The 18,889-nt window shown below is 44.5% G+C and overlaps 1 protein-coding gene across 2 annotated transcripts in view; it reads right to left on the reverse strand.

The window, feature by feature from the left end:
- WNT7A (Wnt family member 7A) overlaps window positions 1-18,889 on the reverse strand; it is a 51,524-nt gene extending 32,635 nt beyond the window's left edge. The window contains exons 1-2 of one of the 2 annotated variants that reach the window (XM_053377753.1): window positions 17,929-18,889; window positions 15,669-15,895 (exon numbers count right to left, since the gene is read on the reverse strand). In XM_053377753.1, the coding sequence (XP_053233728.1) occupies window positions 15,669-15,895; window positions 17,929-17,999 (298 nt within the window). In that variant the 5' untranslated portion in view covers window positions 18,000-18,889. Of the gene's footprint in view, window positions 1-15,668; window positions 15,896-16,838; window positions 17,570-17,928 lie in introns of those variants that run through there. The other variant, XM_053377754.1, reaches the window with a different exon arrangement.

Genomic DNA, 18,889 nt, shown 5'->3' on the forward strand with positions numbered 1-18,889 from the left:
ACCGCCGACCTTCTGATCGGCAAGCCCTAGGCTCTGTGGTTTAACCCACAGTGCCACCCGTGTCCCCAGTAGCACCGTAGGGACCAACTAAGTTTGTTATTGGTATGAGCTTTTGTGTGCATGCACACTTCTTCAGATCTGAAGAAGATCTCTAAGGCGCTACTGGAAGGAATTTTTTTATTTTGTTTCAACTACAGCAGACCAACACAGCTACCTACCTGTAACTAGAACTATGGAAGGCATTTTATTTTTAGTTTATTGTGTTTTCTATTACCACATTTTTTTGTAAATTGGCCTGTGAACATGTTTGGTGAAGGGAGGTAAAAAAATAACTAAGTAACTGAACACAGGTTTACACATACTTTAGTCCATTCATCATGGGAGCCAATGCTTAGGGGCTGTGGGGGCTTCTGCCTCCACAATAAAATATTTGAGGGCACCCACATAGTTCATGGTGTGAGTGCACTGCATCATGTGATAGATTATGTGGGGCAGGCCTTACTTGGGCCCAACAATATTTTATTCAAGTTGACACCCCTGCCATTCATTTTAATGTGCACTTCTAAAAGCACTTATTAGGGAGGAAGCTCCATTCAACACAGTGAGACTAACTTCTGAGTAAGTACGGTAGGTTTAGGATTATGCTGTAAATGCACCTAATTTTGTGCTGGATTTCAGCCCAAATACTTTAGTGGTGTGTTTTGTTTTGTTTTTTAAAAAAGGATGCACTCTACATTCCCCAAACATGTATAATCACAAAATCATTATTTCACTGCACGTAAACATCTTTTTTCAATGCAGAGGGATTGCTTTTTTTCTTGTGTACCAAACTTTTATATGACATTGTGACATAATTTTTTTTTGTTCTCTTTTAGAGAAAGTTATAAGCAGAACTTTAGCAAACGTTAAGATATCCTACCCCTCTAACATACTGTAATGTAATCTTTTTGTTTCTTCTCCCAAACATGTACTCACAAGATACATTTGAAGGCAGGTATGAAATGAGAATTCCTGCAAAAGTGACCTTGGGGCAATGTTTTTTATCTTACTATGACAGTCACTGCCTAGAAAGATTGACTCTCTGGCATAAAGCATCGTGCTGGTTTATAAATACTCAGTGCCAGATTTCCAACCTGGCTTCTGTTTTTGCAAGAATACTTTTCTAGCTGCCTCCAAAGGGGGGGGGGGACTCCCAATAACTCTGTCTCTGTGTCTTTACAGTTATAAAATGCCATGTACACAAATGATTTACATACATATATTGATCCCCGTGAAGTCAAAACAAAATTATCACTCATTTCCTGAAGAGGCAGTAGTTCATTAACCCAGTACAGATGTTCCTAATCCCTGTAAAAAAACTGATCACACACATGTTCCATCTAAGTGAGGAGCCTTACTTGGGAAGAGCAAATTCACACAATATTTTCCTTTCCCTGTCATGAACAGGAAAATGGCAACTTGTGGCTTTTCCTGTTCACAGAAGAGGACCAGTAGTCTCACACACTAATGCTCTCACACCATGAGAGTAGATCACTCTTATGAACAGGTATTTTAAGAGAAAAGGTGCTACAGCTCCAGTAGCATCTGCATTGGCTCTCAATTGTTTGACCATCATGTTGAAGACTCATTGACACTGTGTGGAGAAGAAAGTCTGCATGGTGCATGTTATTTGCGTGTTCAGACCCAGAGACCTCCCCCCTAAATAAACACACATTTGACTCAAATTTTAGTTTTGGTTTTTGGCAGAATTTAGGCCACAACTTTATTGATAACAGAAAAGTGAGTGGTTGCATACGCTCTGCTTCGACTAGCTCCCTACACCCTTGCAGGTAGCGCTGACCCAGAGCTCTACCATAGTCAGCCAAGGGTGAAGACCTGAGGAAGGTGAAAAGGCTGGGAGCAGACTCTGTTCACTCCCCAGATGCTCCCTGGACTCAGGCACAGGCACAACCCCTTTTCGGGGGTTGGCCAAACTAAGTTGAGTCCCTGGATTCCTTTAACGAAATATACTTCACATAGGGATGGTGAGACCGTTCTCCCATCCCTATCACCTGAACCAGTGCCCATCCGCAACCTTACAAGTTGTGACGATTTGCTACGCGGCAGGCAAAACCCAAATGGTCACAGCCAATCAGCCAAGTGGAGAAAATTCCTGCCGTGCCCCTGTCCCAACGACAGACGACACACAACGGCATAGCAAGGTCAGTCGCAAAATGCCCTAAATATAGGAAGAGGTGGGCGGGTGTTCTGATGTACGAGCCGAAAGAGGAAGCTCTGGGTCACGTGCATACGTATATATAGGTCCCTCGGCCTGTCTAGACAGCTTCCCATTGGCGAGTTTAAACCCAGCAAAAAGGGACCTACCAATCAGGTGTTGTGGCTGTCCAATAGACCCACCCACAACGAAGAGGTCAGACTCCAGGTCTCACCACAACATGTGCCCTCTTTTAGGGAGGACACGCTATATAGGAGACAGTTTTGCCATCCTGCGGCAAACTTCTGCAGTCTCATTGGATGGAGTGCTGACTGGGTCTCAGTTTTGTGATGGATACAAGACATATTTGGTTCTTCCTAATCTGTCCTTGCCCGTATTACAATGCACAAATGGAGGTAAAATACGGGGTTCCTTAATAAAATCTATATGCCTTGCCTGGAAACTCATATCAAATTTAGCCAAATCATGCACTACTCATAGCCCTCTGAAAACGGTAGCTAAGGGGACGGTCACAAAAGATAAGGGCCTTGGTTGGCAGGTGGGTGGAGGGACTCTGTTAAAAATCTACTTCTTTTTTAAAAACTATGTTCCAAATAAGGATAGGAAACATATTGAAATGAAGGGAAGGCAGTTGCAAGCCCATCTAAAATGAATATCAAAAGCAGTCATTAGGAATATTTCCCTTCATATCTTTGAAAGTTCCTTTACAGTAATCCAGGACCAAATATTGCTTTACAGACAATATCAGATGAATGTTACATTGCCCTGATGTAAATGGGGATGTTAGGGGCATATCCAAAGTACAAGCATAGACTATTTTTTATTCCCAAAGAATCATGGGAATTGTAGTTTGTTGAGGTGATTATTAGAAACTCTTAATTACAATTTTCAGGGTTTCCCATGAAGAAGGAATGATCGTCTTGCAGACCTGCTCTAATTCAGTTTACTTTGGGTTTTACAAATAGCTTCATTTTTGCAAAGAATTTTAGACTCAGAAGATATTGTTTTCACTAACGAACAAGTTATGATGTTGTTGGCTACTGGAAAAGAATGTGGCATGAGCACAGAGACATTAACATCCTAACCCAACTCACTGAATCACTGAGCATCTCTGACTGAGATTCTTTCAGTATTGGCCTAAAGCTCATTTTACACTTCTGCTCATTTAAACCCCATGTCAAAGTAAAGCATGTCACAACGCAGCATCATACCTTAACGATCAGGTGCTTTCCTGAGTACACCTCAACATATGCGGAAATTCTACAGCCCCAATTAAAACTGAAAGTGTTGTATGGAGCAAGTGCCATTCTAGCTCTTTCTAGCTCAGCATCTGGTCTCTGAAATTAGGTTCACTGAAGTGGTCATGCAGCCACCTTAGACTTTGGCAATGCCAGGGCTATTGGCCCAATGGAGGTTTCTAATAATGTACAGTGGTACCTCGGGTTAAATACTTAATTCGTTCCGGAGGTCCGTTCTTAACCTGAAATTGTTCTTAACCTGAAGCACCACTTTAGCTAATGGGGTCTCCTGCTGCGGCCATGCCGCCGGAGCACGATTTCTGTTCTCATCCTGAAGCAAAGTTCTTAACCCCAGGTAATATTTCTGGGTTAGCGGAGTCTGTAACCTGAAGCGTATGTAACCCGAGGTACCACTGTACTATTTTATTCATGGTGTGCATAAGGCAGTTATGTCTTAAAACATAAAAGAAAACAACGTTAAAAATTTGATAACTATGACAATAGAATACAATGCAGCAGAAAACTTGTAAACTGGGGGATACTAAGGAAACCAGACAGAGGGCCTTCTTGGTGGTGGCACCCACCCTGGGGAACACCCTCCCATCAGATGTCAAGGAAATAAACAACTATCTGACTTTTAGAAGACATCTGAAGGCAGCCCTGTCTAGGGAAGTTTTTAATGTTTGATGTTTTATCGTGTTTTTAATATTCTGTTGGGAGCTGCCCAGGGTGACTGGGGAAACCCAGCAGGTGGGCGGGGTATAAATAATATAGTATTATGATTATTATTGTTGTTGTTGTTATTGTTATTACATTATTATTATTATTATTATTATTATTATTATTAACTAAAACAGTAGTAACAGGCGGAAAGGAGGTGGGAAAAGCAATACTATCATAGGCACCAATTCCCAAAATATATTGCAATTTAGCTAAGCACCCCCAATCTTGAGGGGCCAGACCCCGTCAGGCCTCACTATGAGGGGCCCAGTGGGCCTCCCCACAGCCATGGCAGCAGGCCCCAAAGCTGGGCAGAACCCAGCACCTATAAATCCTATTGTGGGTGTGTGGGTGTTGGGCAGGGGAGAATCCTTTCAGAACTACTGCCACATCCTAAGCTCTGATGATTAGCTAAGGGGCAGGTATAAAGTGGGACACATCTGCCTTTTCCTATTCCCCCCCCAACCATCTCTGCTCCTCCCATTGACTGCAATGGGAGGGAATTAACCATATCAGCAGCAGGGCTACTTGGAGGGCCTGTTTGGGGTGTGGATCCATGGCCTCCCCTGACATGTCCCTGGAACATGTATTTGGGTCAATGAGACAACAATTCCTTTTATGCAGGCGTCCTTAGATATGGAATAGTGTTTCTCATACCAGTCAATCAGCTTTTGGTGGGTAAGCCAATTTTGTGAGTCATCCAAAGTGGCATGCAATTCTGCCATGCTGAGTGACAAGCACAATTATGATTTTCTTAATAAATGAGTCATTTGATCACATCATCAGTCAGGCATGCTAATAAAATTAGTTGTCCATGTCCATTCAAATTGTAATGGGATTATCATCTAGTATTCCGCTGAAAGGATTTCAGTGTATAAATTTCAAGATATAATATCATTAAAATTGACTTTTAATGAATTGGGCCAGATCCTTGCCTGTACCAAGTTGGTATGGCTTCTTTAAACCCCACAGAGTCCTTTACAACAGGAGTACATCTAATCCATTGTTAGTTCAACGAATGTGTACTGGTCTTCTCATATATTTTGATAAGTATGGATTACAAGATACACACATTTTTTAAATCAGGCTAAGCAAAGCAGATCCTAAAATCTTACCTGCATCTGAAAGGTTAGTATCAGGGCAAAGGAGATGCTCTGCCCAGGAAAGGTAGAGAATATGCTTTGCATGCAGAAGGTCCCACATTTAATCCCTGGCATCAACTTCAGTTTAAAAAAGGATCAGGAAGCAGATGATGAATAAGGCTCCAATCTGAGATCCCAAAGAACAGCTACTATTCAGAGTAGACTCATAGAATTGTAGAGTTGGAAGGGACTAGATGAGCAAATGGACTAAATGGACAAATGCTACCACCTAGAATAAGGTAGCTTCCTATGTTATACAGAATAATTCAGAAGCTGTTCTCGAGGAGATCAGCATGGGACTTAGAAAAGGATATTTGATGTATGCTGGTCCCAGTACATTCAAGAATGAATGTAATCATGCTTTAGTCTTCTGGTGTGGTTCTCTTTGGGACCCAACCCTATAATTTGGTTTCAATGAAGGATGCTCAAGATCTAAGCAAGAATACCATTGATTGTAAGGTAATGCTCCTATAATGCATAATGTCCTTGAATTCCAAAGAGATTTTTAGACTGAGTCCAAATCCAGTTTAGCTGATGCACTGTGGCTATAGATGGCTTTGAATTCAAGTACTGAAGAAAGTGGATAGCTAAAACTGAAATCTGTGTGTCCATGCAACATCCTGGATCACAGCCTATCATCATCTGGTGAAATGTAATGTAATGATCTTCACTCTTTCAATTTGCTCTTTTGGGAAAAGTGTTTAGATCTAGGGATGGACTTATCTGGAAGGCTATGTTAAAAGGTATCAAACTGATGTATCTTATCAGTTATGCTCATTTCGTTTGTTTGAACTGAATTGGTTAAAAAAATGTAATTTTCATAGATGGATGGGAAACGGATTTATGACTGAATACATGCGAAATGGACACTGGTGAGAAATAAACTGACCCACCCATTCATATGCAATACACATTTTGCTATGATCATAGCTAAATCAGCAGTGTTTCCGTATTCAAAGTAGATTACTTTGCCCTCTTGTGCAACTGGGCTGGTACTGAAGCCCCATTTACAGTGCAGTCCTATAGATATATAATTGCAACTAAGCCCTATTGAGTTCAACAGAGGTTGCTTCCTTGCAGTCTTACTCCAGCATTTCCAGAAGGAGCTGACCTGATATTTCTGGATGTTCATAAGCAAGGGAAAACATAAAAGTGATGCTCTTTCCACCTTCTGTGTTGCCAGCAACTGCTTCCCAGTAGTACATGAGTTCAGAAAAAGGGCGTTCCATTTAAGTAGCATGACTAGTAACTGTTAACAGGGCTATTCTCCCTTAATTTATCCAATCCTTCCCCCTTCCCCTTTTAAAACACTTTAAACTTCTAGAGTTTACCATTTCTAGTGAATCCTTTAATTTAATTATGTGTGTTTTCTTTTTATCTACACTGAACTTACAACTTCCATTGGGAGTATCAGAATTGTTCCAGCAACAAGAAATGAGGAACATTTCTCTCTCTTTCCTCTCTCAAATCTGCTCATATTATAAAATAGATTGCAATGAAGCCAGTAGAGCTTACTTTCAAGGAAATATGTTTAGGAAATATGTACCATTTGTATTCAAGGTGACCTGCCTTTGACGATATATATACACACAGCTTCTATTAGCATACAGGTTATGTTGGTGCATCTTCCCAAACTCAAGAGCAAAATATTATTCAATGTGATTAGGATACCTACACATTTGTTGCAGTAATAGAACAGAATAATGGTATTACAGCGATACAATGCAGTAAAATCTTTTCATTGTTGTTTGTCTGATTTCATCTTGGGTTACTTTAGAGTCTCAGTGAAATCACTGAACATTTGTGCTTCTCTAATGGCTTTATTGAAAATTGGAGTGGTAGACCGCTGGTTTCCTGTAGCCTCCTGAAACAGCTAGACTAAGAAAAACAATCAATCTACACACATTAGGTAATGTTCATAGTTCTTTTTTTAATCATAGTTAAGTGGCACTGATAAGGTCAGAACTGGAGGAACTAAAGCAATACAGCAAATGCTGAAACTGACACAAGCACACTTTTTAAATAAAAAAACCCCTTTGACTTTAATTTAGGGATGGGGAAAATTTGATTCAGTTTGCATTTAAGGATGAACATAAGTAATCACAAACAATATGGGGACCAAAACACAGTCATCCTTTGAAATTTGCCCATCTCTGAATTTTGCAATGCAATTCACCAGCCAAGTAACGTGTACAAAAATGCATACCCTGGGGTAAAATGTGCATCAAAATGCATACTTCGGTAAAAAATAGCATGCAAACGTGCATTACATTAGGAGAAATTGCTTGGAAAATGTTTGTTAAGCGAAATTGCATATAAAAATATGTTTGTAGGAGCAACTTGCACTAAAGTGCGGATACAGTTTTATGAGGATATATTTTTATAACAAATTGGGATGGAAATGTGGAGAACTGAATTTAAGATTGGGAAAATGAGAAACTGACAGATTTGTCCATCCCTAATGTATACAAACTAGTCCACAGTTGAGCATATTAGAGGCATTGGGACCACTTCTGTACTGGGAAGTTATCTGCAAGTCTTACAGCAATGAATGGAAGCTGCAAAAGACACCATGCTCATGTGAAACTCCCATGCATTTCAATGGAACATCTGTGAGAAAAATTGCAGATAAATTGAATCCTTCCTTTCTCAATTGCAACACACACACACACTTTGTGGGGGGAAATCCTCCTCATGGGCCCTTGAACCAAAGTTTACTTTCCCTTGCCAGTGCAGAATTGGGACTGCACTTTAAGACTCCCAGATGTGCATTGGCAATTGCATCTCTACCTGCCTCACACCTGACATCACATGTGGCATCAGGTGTGGGGATGGGGGTGTGGTTTGGGAGAAATTACTTTGTGGGTCAAATCTGAACCCTTGGCAGGCCAAGTAAATGTGTTAAATGTTTTTAGGTATTCTAAATCTTTGTGAATGTTTTTGATGCGGGTGACGCTGTGGTCTAAACCACTGAGCCTCTTGGGCTTGCCGGTCAGAAGGTCAGCGGTTCGAATCCCCACGACTGAGTGAGCTCCCGTTGCTCTGTCTCAGCTCCTGCCAACCTAGCAGTTCGAAAGCACACCAGTGCAAGCAAATAAATAGGTATCGCTGTGGTGGAAAGGTAAATGGCGTTTCCGTGTGCTCTAGCTTACGTCACGGTATTTCGTTGCACCAGAAGCAGTTTAGTCATGCTGACCACATGACCCGGAAAGCTGTCTGTGGACAAACGTCAGCTCCCTCGGCCTGAAAGCGAGATGAGCGCCACAACCCCATAGTCACCTTTGACTGGACTTAACTGTCCAGGGGTCCTTTACCTTTACCTAAATGTTTTAGGTTCCCCCCCCCAATGTTTTTTAAATGTTTTTATTTTTAATTGTACTATTTTAACTTTTTGAATTGGGCTCCTTTGGGAGAAGGGCAGGATACCAATTCAATTAATAAATAAATATTTCAGTTTCACGTGTGTTCATGCACCCTTCCTTCCCATGTTTACATCAGTCTGCCTAAACAAAGTCTGAATCCATATGGCCATCTGTATTTAAAAGATACATATTTAAAATGTGTATTTTATCTCATTTCTAAATGTTTTTGCATCTAAAGTACTATTATTAAAAGCATTTTGGTATAGTACTGTTATCATACAGGAGTCAGAAACCTGCAGCTCTCCAGATGTTGCTGAGCTCCATTTCCCACCAGCCTCTGCAAACCTGGCCTGTTGGCGGGGATGATGGCGTCTAGCAACATCAGGAGGGGCACAGGTCCCTCCAACCTGGTTCAGTAAATTCAAAAACCTGTGCACTCCAAAGGATAATTGCATTAACTGTGTATTAGTCTGAGAGGTACAAATGAAGTCAGTTCACTTTAAAAAGGGGATCAAACAAAATTATCCTGCGACCTACGATGGGACATAAGAACGTAGCCTTGAAACACTGCTGTAGGATTCTCTTGATTATAATCAAGGAAGCACGTTGAATTATGCCCAGTAGGCTAATGCAGGCATCACAACACTGGTATAATATGCTTCATGCTCCGCCGTCAATCAGTAGAGCAAGCTCAATGCTTTTTGCCATTTCAGATATGACAGAACAAGAACAAACTGATGAGTACCTCAGATCCCTTTATAATCTTCAGTGGGTTTTGGAGAACACTCTCAGTTTCTCCTGAAAGCCATCCATGTTTGAGGTTGCATAAGGGATCCTGCTTGCCCACTGATGCCATCAAGGAAGAGATCCCTTTAATTTTGACACCCTCGCCAGCTACCTAGTCTGCCTGCTGCATTGTTGCTCCAAGCGTGCCTGCCTGGAGGGCCTCTGTAAGCAATGACTCAACTTTCAAACAAGCCTTCAAGGGCAGCCATCCAACTCTTCAGCGTCAGGGTAAGGCACAAACGAGGACAGTTGCCAGGTTTGAATCTGAGAAAGTGCTGCTAAGTGTTGTGAACTCGGAGGGAGTTAATGAATTGTGATCCTGGCACCTGCATGGCTTGGATGCCCAAGAACAGCCCGGGATTTTGAGCTTGAGTGTGCCAGAAGATCCCGTTCAGCAACTAAGCTGGAGACAGATGCAATAGGTTTGGAAGGTGGCATGCTGTGGAAGAGTTTAAGGTAATTCAAAAAGAGGACCCCCTGCTCATGGGTCTGCATGCATAGGGGTGGTCTGCCCATAGGCGCCTGCGTGCTTGGGATACCCTGCACTTTCACCATTTGCAAACAGGTTTTGCAACATTTTTATGTTGTTTCAAACACCAGCCAACCCTGTTTGACCAGAAGCGACATTACGACAAAAAGTGTGTGTGTGTGTGTGTGTGTGTGTGTGTGTGTGTGTGTGTACCATGGGAAGTGAAGCCTTTCTCAAACTACTTCCAAATCTCTTAAAAACTATTCCCATTTCCATCTCCAACCTCAACGAAGCTACTTCCTTCCACGCTGCCCTGGCCTCCTTCAAGAGGAAGGGTGGGATATAAATTGAATAAACAATAGTAAGTCAGAAGAGCTGCCCAGTGCATTTGCTTTCGCTTGGCCCGGATTCAACTCGAGTCAAGTCACAGGATTCCTATCCAATTTAGGTGGACTTCCAAGCAAGCGTGAGCCCGACAGACCAATCTGTGGACCTGGGTTTCCCCAGCCTCTGCCTCTTCAGCAGCAGCATTCTCTGAACTCCCAGCATGTTTCGTTTCAAAACCCCCCGGAGGCAGAAGTGGCTTTTGTAGCTCAGCACAGAAAACCACTGGAAAGTCAGATCTGCAAGTGGTGTTTTTTGGATGTGTCCAAAGCAGAAATCCTATGAGAATGAGCCCTGCTGAACTGGCTGGACTGGCTTCTGAGTAAAGATGCATTGGGTGGGAGCAACAGCAACGGAGGTGGGCAGTGGCATGCTGTACATTACGTGCCATTCTTAAAGAGATAGGAAAGCTTACTGAGTATATATGCCTCTTCTAAAAGCATGTCTGTGAAACTGCTGAGAGGATAAACTGGGAACAGATAAGAATGGCAGAATGAATGAAGCAAGGAGAAATTTTAAGGGCCAGCAGGTACAAATACTATTTGTATGTATGACTTTGTGCACACACTTGTGTGCACCTGTGCTTGTGTGTCCCAGGCAAACTCATAGCACAGCACACTCCTAGTTCCAACAGGTCATCTTGTCAGATGTCAGTGGGTGTGAGGACAGATCTTGGGGATGGCAGACAACCTGACCTGCTCTTGAAGAGGCTCAGGTTTGCAAGGAGGAGGAGGAGGAGGAGGAGAATGCTGTCAATTTCTTGAAAGGGCCTACTCCAGATTACCTTTAAGGTCCCTGCCAAGGCTTCCTTAAAACAGAGATCCATTCAATTGTTTATATAATCTGTTTTTAGTGTTTAAAGTCCTCCATATTTTAAAGTAGGGTTGTGTTTTTTTCCTCTATTTTACTGTATTATCTTCAAGGTTTGTTTGTTTTTGTTTGTTTATTTTACAAAAAAGCTGTGTATAAATTTTATAAAATAAATGTCACTCTCTGTTTAGAACCAGTGAGCTAACCACAGACATATGAATAAGCACGCATGGTCTGAAGTACAAGGGACAATAATCTTCTGCCCATTGCCCCTGTGTTTTGATTTATTGGAAGCCGTCCAGTGTGGCTGGGGTGACCCAGTCAGGTGGGCAGCATACAAATAATTTGTTGTTGTTGTTTAAAAAAACCGGAAAAGGATCCGTGGACGGTTAGGTCCAGCCAAATTAGACTATAGAGTATGGTGCTCATCTCTGCATTCAGGCCGAGGGAGCCGGTGTTTGTCCACAGACAGCTTTCTAGGTCATGTGGCCAGCATAACTAACCCGCTTATTACTATTATTCTGAAGATAATTGTCCTTAAAATATGACAATAAGGTTAGACCAACACCACTGAAGCTGAGGTGACAATGTTCTCCCTCCATTTCCCAATATTCTCCCTCCTCATATTCTGCATATCTGCTGTTGAATAAACAACTTGAAAGTGCCTGAGTTGCAGGGATTCTGAAGATCCCACCATTCCATTGACATTTGGAGCATTTTAAGAAGAAATATCTTGCTATCTGACTAAACTGAACTTGGAGGGGAAAAGCATCAGGACATCAGCCAATGGAGTGATTAAAGCAGGCTTCCTCAACCTCGGCCCTCCAGATGTTTTGGGACTACAACTCCCATGATCCCTAGCTAACAGGATCAGTGGTCAGGGATGATGGGAACTGTAGTCCCAAAACATCTGGAGGGCTGAGTTTGCCTATGCCTGGATTGAAGTGTTGGAGAAGGGCCTGGGATACCTGGGTTCAAATCCCCACTTAGCCATGAATCTCACCGGGCAACCTTTACGCCAGTCACTTCCTCTCAGCCTAACTTATCTCACAAGGTTGTTCTGAGGATGAAATGGGGAGCGGGGAGGACCATGTGTACCCCGCTGAGGTCCTTGGAGGAAAAGGTAGACTATAAATGTTCAAGGTTGCTCTCTCGACTGCATTGGCTTTGATTCACAGCTAAACACTGGTGGATTAAGATTAAATGGGGTTGGATAACCACTCCTGACAAATAAAGAGTCCAGATGTCCCTTGAGCCTACCAGCCTCCTCATTCACAAGCCCCTTAGGCTGCCGCAGGACTCTGTCAATGCTCTTTCTCCTCAAGAATCTTTGCACTTTGACTGGCTCCATTCCAGCAATCCATAGGTCCCGAGTCATAGGTGCCCGCATGCCGCCTCTGAAAGCGGAATTTGTGTCATTATGTGCTACAGTTTTGATGGCGGATTAAAAGTACCTCACAATCACAGGTCTGGAACTCTGCCCTTAATATGTCTCATTGTGTTCAGAAATGGCTTGGTACTACAGACTAAACGCTGAAAGTTTCATCCAGAGCGAAGCCATCATGAAATCACATTTTTCACAAGACTAAACTGCGTGGGTGGTGGCTATAAAATCACTATAAAAACAAAGTCAATATTTAACCATGTGCTTATAGGGGCTCCCAGTCAATATTGTTGGGCTTGCTGTCTATTACACTTATGTGAGAGAAAAGTGGATGAAAATCATGGATAGCAAGATAGTTATTACATTGCGCATTTGGAGAGAAAGCAACACAACTTCTGACAAATAACTCCTTACCTCAGATGCACCCCCAAGGGAGCTTTGTTATACAAGCACAAAAATAAGATAACATATTAATAACGTTAATTTGTTTTTGTTTTGAATGTTAATTGTTGTGGAAGACATTCAGTTTGTATTATTTATTTCTCCGATTTTGATTACTCATTTATCCAAACACAATAGCCACCAAGGCACATCCTTATATACCATATGTGTGCATTTGATAAGTGAATTGCTAGGACATTTTTGAGTAAATAAACTAACAATGAATAAAACAGCTGAATTTCAAATGCAACGCAAAAGTGATTGACCACAGTCCAAAACAAACTGCTATTATCCGTGGCGCAATAATCAAACAATAAAACACAGATACCCCACATCTGAGAGCTCAGCATGGAATGTGTATATCATTCTGATCTCGTTCACGTTTCTGGATAGCTCAGTCAGTAGAGCATGAGATTCTTAATCTCAGGGTCGTGAGTTCAAGCCCCACATTGGGAACAAAGTTCCCTGCATTGCAGGGGGTAGGACTAGATGACCCTCAGGGTCCCTTCCAACTCTACAGTTCTATGATTCAATATGGAAAAATCAGTAAGAAAAAAAACATAACTGCAGGGAAACTGATGTAATCAATCATCAATGACGATATTATTATTGTCGTTCATTGATTAAAAACAATGACAGTGGCTCTGTGTTTTTTAAGCCACACGCTATGGTTCCCAAATTGTGGTTATCTAGGCTCTTCCTCTTTATTCCAAGCCTAAATATAACAGTGAAGCTCTAATAATCTGACCTGAACCTAGTTTTGACACTGGAAACATAACCCCTTCCAGATACAGTGAACCCACATACCATGTTTCCACCATAGCTGTGAACTTTTCCCTCTTCTTGTGAGGAATCCTATTTGGAATAAGGGAATTTCTCTTTAAAAAAGGGAAACATTGACAGCTATGGTTTCCACAGCTCATTAGTAGGTCCAGACTGCTGAACCATGGTTCAGGAATCACTGCCACAGAAGACACCATTCCTAGTCACCATCAAATGCTAATCTAAAAGACTTCTGAGCTGGAAGAATAGGAACAGATGTCTTTGTAAACCCAGAAAAGTGGAATAGTTAAGAAGCTAAGTGAGCTTCTCAGATGTGTAGGACCTGTCTTAGACCACACTACTGTACAATGTGCTAATTAGACCAAAATCAGTTCTGCCAAGACAATCCACACTTTTGTCACTCTATAACCACCTTGCCTCCGACTAAAACAAGTTGTTTTAAAGAGTGTCAAAAAGCAGTTAATCCACTTTACATGATCATGGGGTTTAGAGCATTTCCACACCTCACTCTTAAACCAGTTTTGGTAATGCAAATGTAAAAGCTGTATTGGCTAGAATGAACGTTTGATTTTAAAAGAGTTATCCCCCACATTTCATCAACATTCTCCCATATACAGTAGTGCATGGGAGGTTCTCTGACAGGTCACGTGCAAGAGTGTTTTCTTGCGTTTTCACATCCAGAGCTTACACCTTTCCTACCGCCACCTTAAACTGCTCTGAAACATGATTGTAAAACCTAGACACACACTGGAAACCACCTCAGCTTTTAAAAATGGCTTTCCATCCCACAAGCACCATATTTGCACATTGCACAATAAACTGTGAAACAGACTTAAGAGCATATTCTTGTGCTATGGGTTGAAAGGCCTAAATAGCATGCTGTTGGGCATCTTAACTCAGAAGCCCCACTGAGTCCAGGGAAACCTATTCCCTAGTAACTGGGTTTAGACTTGAAACCCAACCCTAAACAAATCTGGATTTCAATTAGACATTTCTTAGGAAGTGTATTGAGGGTTGCAGCCTTACAGTAGAAACAGTTGTGGTATGCGTGGGGGTTGGGGGGGGCGTGGATAACATAAAAACATAACGAAAGCCCCACTCGATCAGGCCAGAGTTTTATATAATCCAACAACCACAGACAGACAGAGGGTGAGGTGCTATTACTCACCTGACCTCCAGTAGGTCACTCACTGCTGCTTACTGGGATTTAGAGTGGGAGGGGTGAGGCGGCAGGGAGTTTGGTGCAGTGCAAATGCACCAATAGGAGGGCTGGATTGGCTCTGCTGCTCCATTTGCACCCTGCTGACCTCACCACTGCCTTGCCCTCTACCACCCAGTAAACAGCAATGATGCAGCTGACTAGAGGTCAAGTATTTGGCATTGCCCCACCATGCAATCCACTGCTGTCTGACATCCTGTTCTCATTGTGGCCAACCAAAGGCATATGAGAAGCCTTCAAGCAGCAGTGGTGGACCTTGGGGTCTCAAGATTTCAGCAGCGCCAAAATTCAGTGCCCCTCCCCGCCTCTCATGCTCCATTCTAAATCATAGTTGTGGCATCCCCTGGAGCGCCCCAGAAGCTCCACATCCGGTGCAAGCGAACCGGCCGCGTTCCCCTAAATCCACCTCTGCAAGCAGGACCTGAGTGCAACAGCACCCTCTCTCCCCACTTGTGATTTGCAGCAACTGGTAGGCAGAGGCATACTGCCTCCCACAGGGGAGTAGGCCTATGAGTGGAGTAACGGCTACATACCTAGTGAGGATGAGTCTACATCAGGGCTTTGCATATCCCTGCTGAAGCCAGTTCTCCTAAGCAGCCTCCTGCAGATGCCATCACACCCTTTGCCTATCACACACACACATTTCTTTTGGTAACTCTTCGGTGGACTCGAGGCTCCACCTTGCCACAGCTTTTATAGTAAAGCGGTAACATACCCACTTTCAGCTCTTTTCCAAAGACCGTCCTTTCGCCCAGGGCGGAGCAATTCCACCGTCCATTGCGAAACTGAAACTGGCACTCGTTGATGCCCATTTGGGAGCCTTCTCCGATCACTATGATGGCATCAGGCCTGCTCTGACAGATCGCCCTCTGTCGAGGAGCTAGGCCCGGGATCTTGTTGCAGATGATGCTGGCCCCCAGAGCCACGACGGAGGAGAAGCCCCTAGGACGAGAAAAGGAGAGAGAGAAGGTGGAGGCTGGAAGGAGCTCGGCAGCAGCAGCACCAGGTCTGTGTCACAGTCGATCGTTTAAACACGCCTTCTGGGGGAGCTAGATGTGGCAGGTCTTTCCAGCTTCTAAGTACTACGTGGATGCCTTTAAAGCCCTCTTCAGCCCCTGATCTGCCCTTCAAAACGTGGCAGCAGCTGATGCTACACAGTGTTAACTTTTCACCAAGCTAAACGCTCAGCAGTTTGGTTAGTACGATTCCCTCTCCTTCCGCCTCCAGCCCCCCAAAACCAACACATACACACACGGGTTAAGTAAGGGGCGTCGAACCAGAGCGAACCTGCCCGTCTCCCTTTTCTCTCTCCCAGGCATTTTCACGTAGCATTTTCGCTCCAACCCTTCCGGGTGCTGTTTGCTAATGTCAACTGGCAGGTTGCGGCACATACTCGAGCAGAACCGAAAACATCATTTTGCTCAACCAGCCCGTGGCCAAGACAAGCCCGACGCGGCTCGGCTTGCCTTGCCCGCCCCAGCAGTCCCCCGGGGAGCCTGCGGGTGAAAAGAGTCAAAGGAGCGATTTGGGTCAATAATTAGATCGAGATCTCGGGAGATAAGAGTGTTAAACAGGGATAAGGAGGAGCACGTGGGCTTTTCCCAGAGCGCAATCCAACTTCCTGATATATAAATTAAAGCGCACAGACTCGGGATCAAGAAGCTTTCACCGTTTGAAACGGTGCGTTTCTGTCTAGAAACTAAGCTCCCCACCCGAGCGGCCTTGCTCGCACACGCCTTCCAACATCATCTCGCAAAGTGCCCGTGAGCGCTGCGTTGGGGAGCCTGGTCGTGTGTAGCTTGGCGCGCGCACGCGCGCACTCACGTGCAGTTAGACACTCACGGGTATAAAGCACCTACTAGTTTCCAAGTAGGGCCAAACCTACCTGAGAATCCAGTAATGGGCTAACTCTCACCAGCTCATAAGCCAGATCTGAACTGTACGTCATTTCCGTGGTTCTTTGAATACAAATACCATATCTCAGGCGCGCTGTCCGGATTGGGGGAACGCGACTGCCCTGCGTCAACCTGCGCGCTAAGAGCCCTCATCATTCGGAAGCAAGTTCCGATGTAATGAATGAGACCCGTCTGCAGGTCCGTCTGCTTAGGATCGCGCGTCGTCCTAGGCATCACTTTCTACGCGGTACCAAGCGGCTGGCTGCAGCAGCGCCGACTTTTTGCGCTGACGATGGTGTTGACGGAGGAGTTGGGGTGTCTGAGATCCCACAAGCCAGTGGTCCCGAGAAAGGGCTGAACAAAGAGTTTGTGGGACCGGAGTTTGTCCTGGGCCGGAGGGATTTAGGAGCTCAAGGGAATCCCAAAACGCGGACGAAGTTCGCAAAGTTAGCTCTGGAACTTGTCTTCCAGCCCTGGAAGATATTGTGCTGCCGAGCATGTGCAGAGCGCGTTTGCTTCCTTTCCCCACGTAACCCATCGATCCGGGATCAGGCGGAGTTTTTGAACCCAGCCAACTCACCCTAGCCCCCACCCCAAATATAAACACTTTAAATAAATTTGCTCTGAGAAAGGCTGGGTCTGCCCAAGAAAAGAGGGAGGTTGAAGCAGGTAGCGCGCGCTCTCTCTGCCTGTCTCGCCTGAGCTCATTCAAGCGCTCCTCGCCGCGCATTAGAAAGCAAAGCCTGGATGGATTTCAGCGGGCAGCGGAGATCCAGCCCTCGGCAGCAGCGGAGATCTCCCCGCCGCCTCTTGCCATTCTGGTCATGCCTCTCGCACATCCACAGCAAGTGTTTTCTCTCTCCCCAACACGCCCCCCCCCCCGCGAGCCACACACTTAGAATATAATGTGGGAACAACAGCAGCAGAAATCATATTCTTACCCTGGCTTTAAATAAAAGGGAATAACCGCTTGCAGACACAACCTTCCCCCCCCCCGCCAGTTGAATGCTAACAGGTCCGGGCAGGTTTGGCACGATGTGTTTGCATTTAAGGGGGGAAGACGGGGGGGCGGCGACTTACCCAATTTTGATATAGACAATCCCTAGGCTCAGAAAGATGTGGAATATCCAGCGCCTGGTTTTCCTGTTCATATTCCTCGTTGGTTGTTGGGTTTCAGATCAACATGCGAAATTATTTCTTTTCCCCCCCTTATAATAATAATAATAAAAGCAGCAGCAGCAGCAGCAGTAGTAATAGTAGTAGTAATTCCTCCCTCACACTCTTTGCGCGCTGGTTAACTTCTCGGTGCCTCAGACAGTGCAACGCCAGGTCAAAGTAGTGCAGACAAAACAGTCCAGCCCTCCTGAGATCGGAGCCACCCGGAGCGAGCGGTGGGTGTTTGTAAATCCCAAGAGACAATCACCATCGCCCTCTCCGCTGGGTCTCTCTCTCTCTCTCTCTCCCTTCACTCCTTCTCTATCCCGGATTTGTATGCCTGTCACACGTAACACTTTAGAGCGCGCTGGGGGGAGAGAAGAAGGGGAGAGGTGGGGGGAGAGAACACCCCACACCACATGTATAGGCTCCAATAATCTCTCTCCCTCTCGCAGCGCGCAGCAGCTCTGGAGGATTTCCCCTCAGGTTCAATGTTACTATCTCTCTCTGTGTGTGTATCTCTCTTTCTCTCTCTCTTCTTCAGCCTACTTGGGCGTGTTCTCCAAAGGAGGGAGTAGTCCAGCCCGGGTGGGGGGTGGGAAGGGAAAGAAGTGTACGGTTTGGGATGGGGCGAAACGGGACGGCGGGAGGAGGGGGTGGGAATAAAGAATCGCACGCAGAAAGAGATCACCTGTTTGCCAAAAGAGAGAAGGAGGAGGCGAAGAAATCCCCCCAGGAGCTGACTGGCTTCTCCCCCACCCCGCTGATAGAAGGAGGGTTTACAGCAGGCAAACCTCCCGCGATTTGAATGGCAGTCCGGAGCGCAGGATCAATTCCTGATCAATTCCCACTTGGTTCGATTGGGAAGGCTCCCTTGACGGAGAGG

This window comes from Podarcis raffonei, chromosome 2 (assembly GCF_027172205.1).
Source record: "Podarcis raffonei isolate rPodRaf1 chromosome 2, rPodRaf1.pri, whole genome shotgun sequence".
Classification (NCBI taxonomy): Eukaryota; Metazoa; Chordata; class Lepidosauria; order Squamata; family Lacertidae; genus Podarcis; species Podarcis raffonei.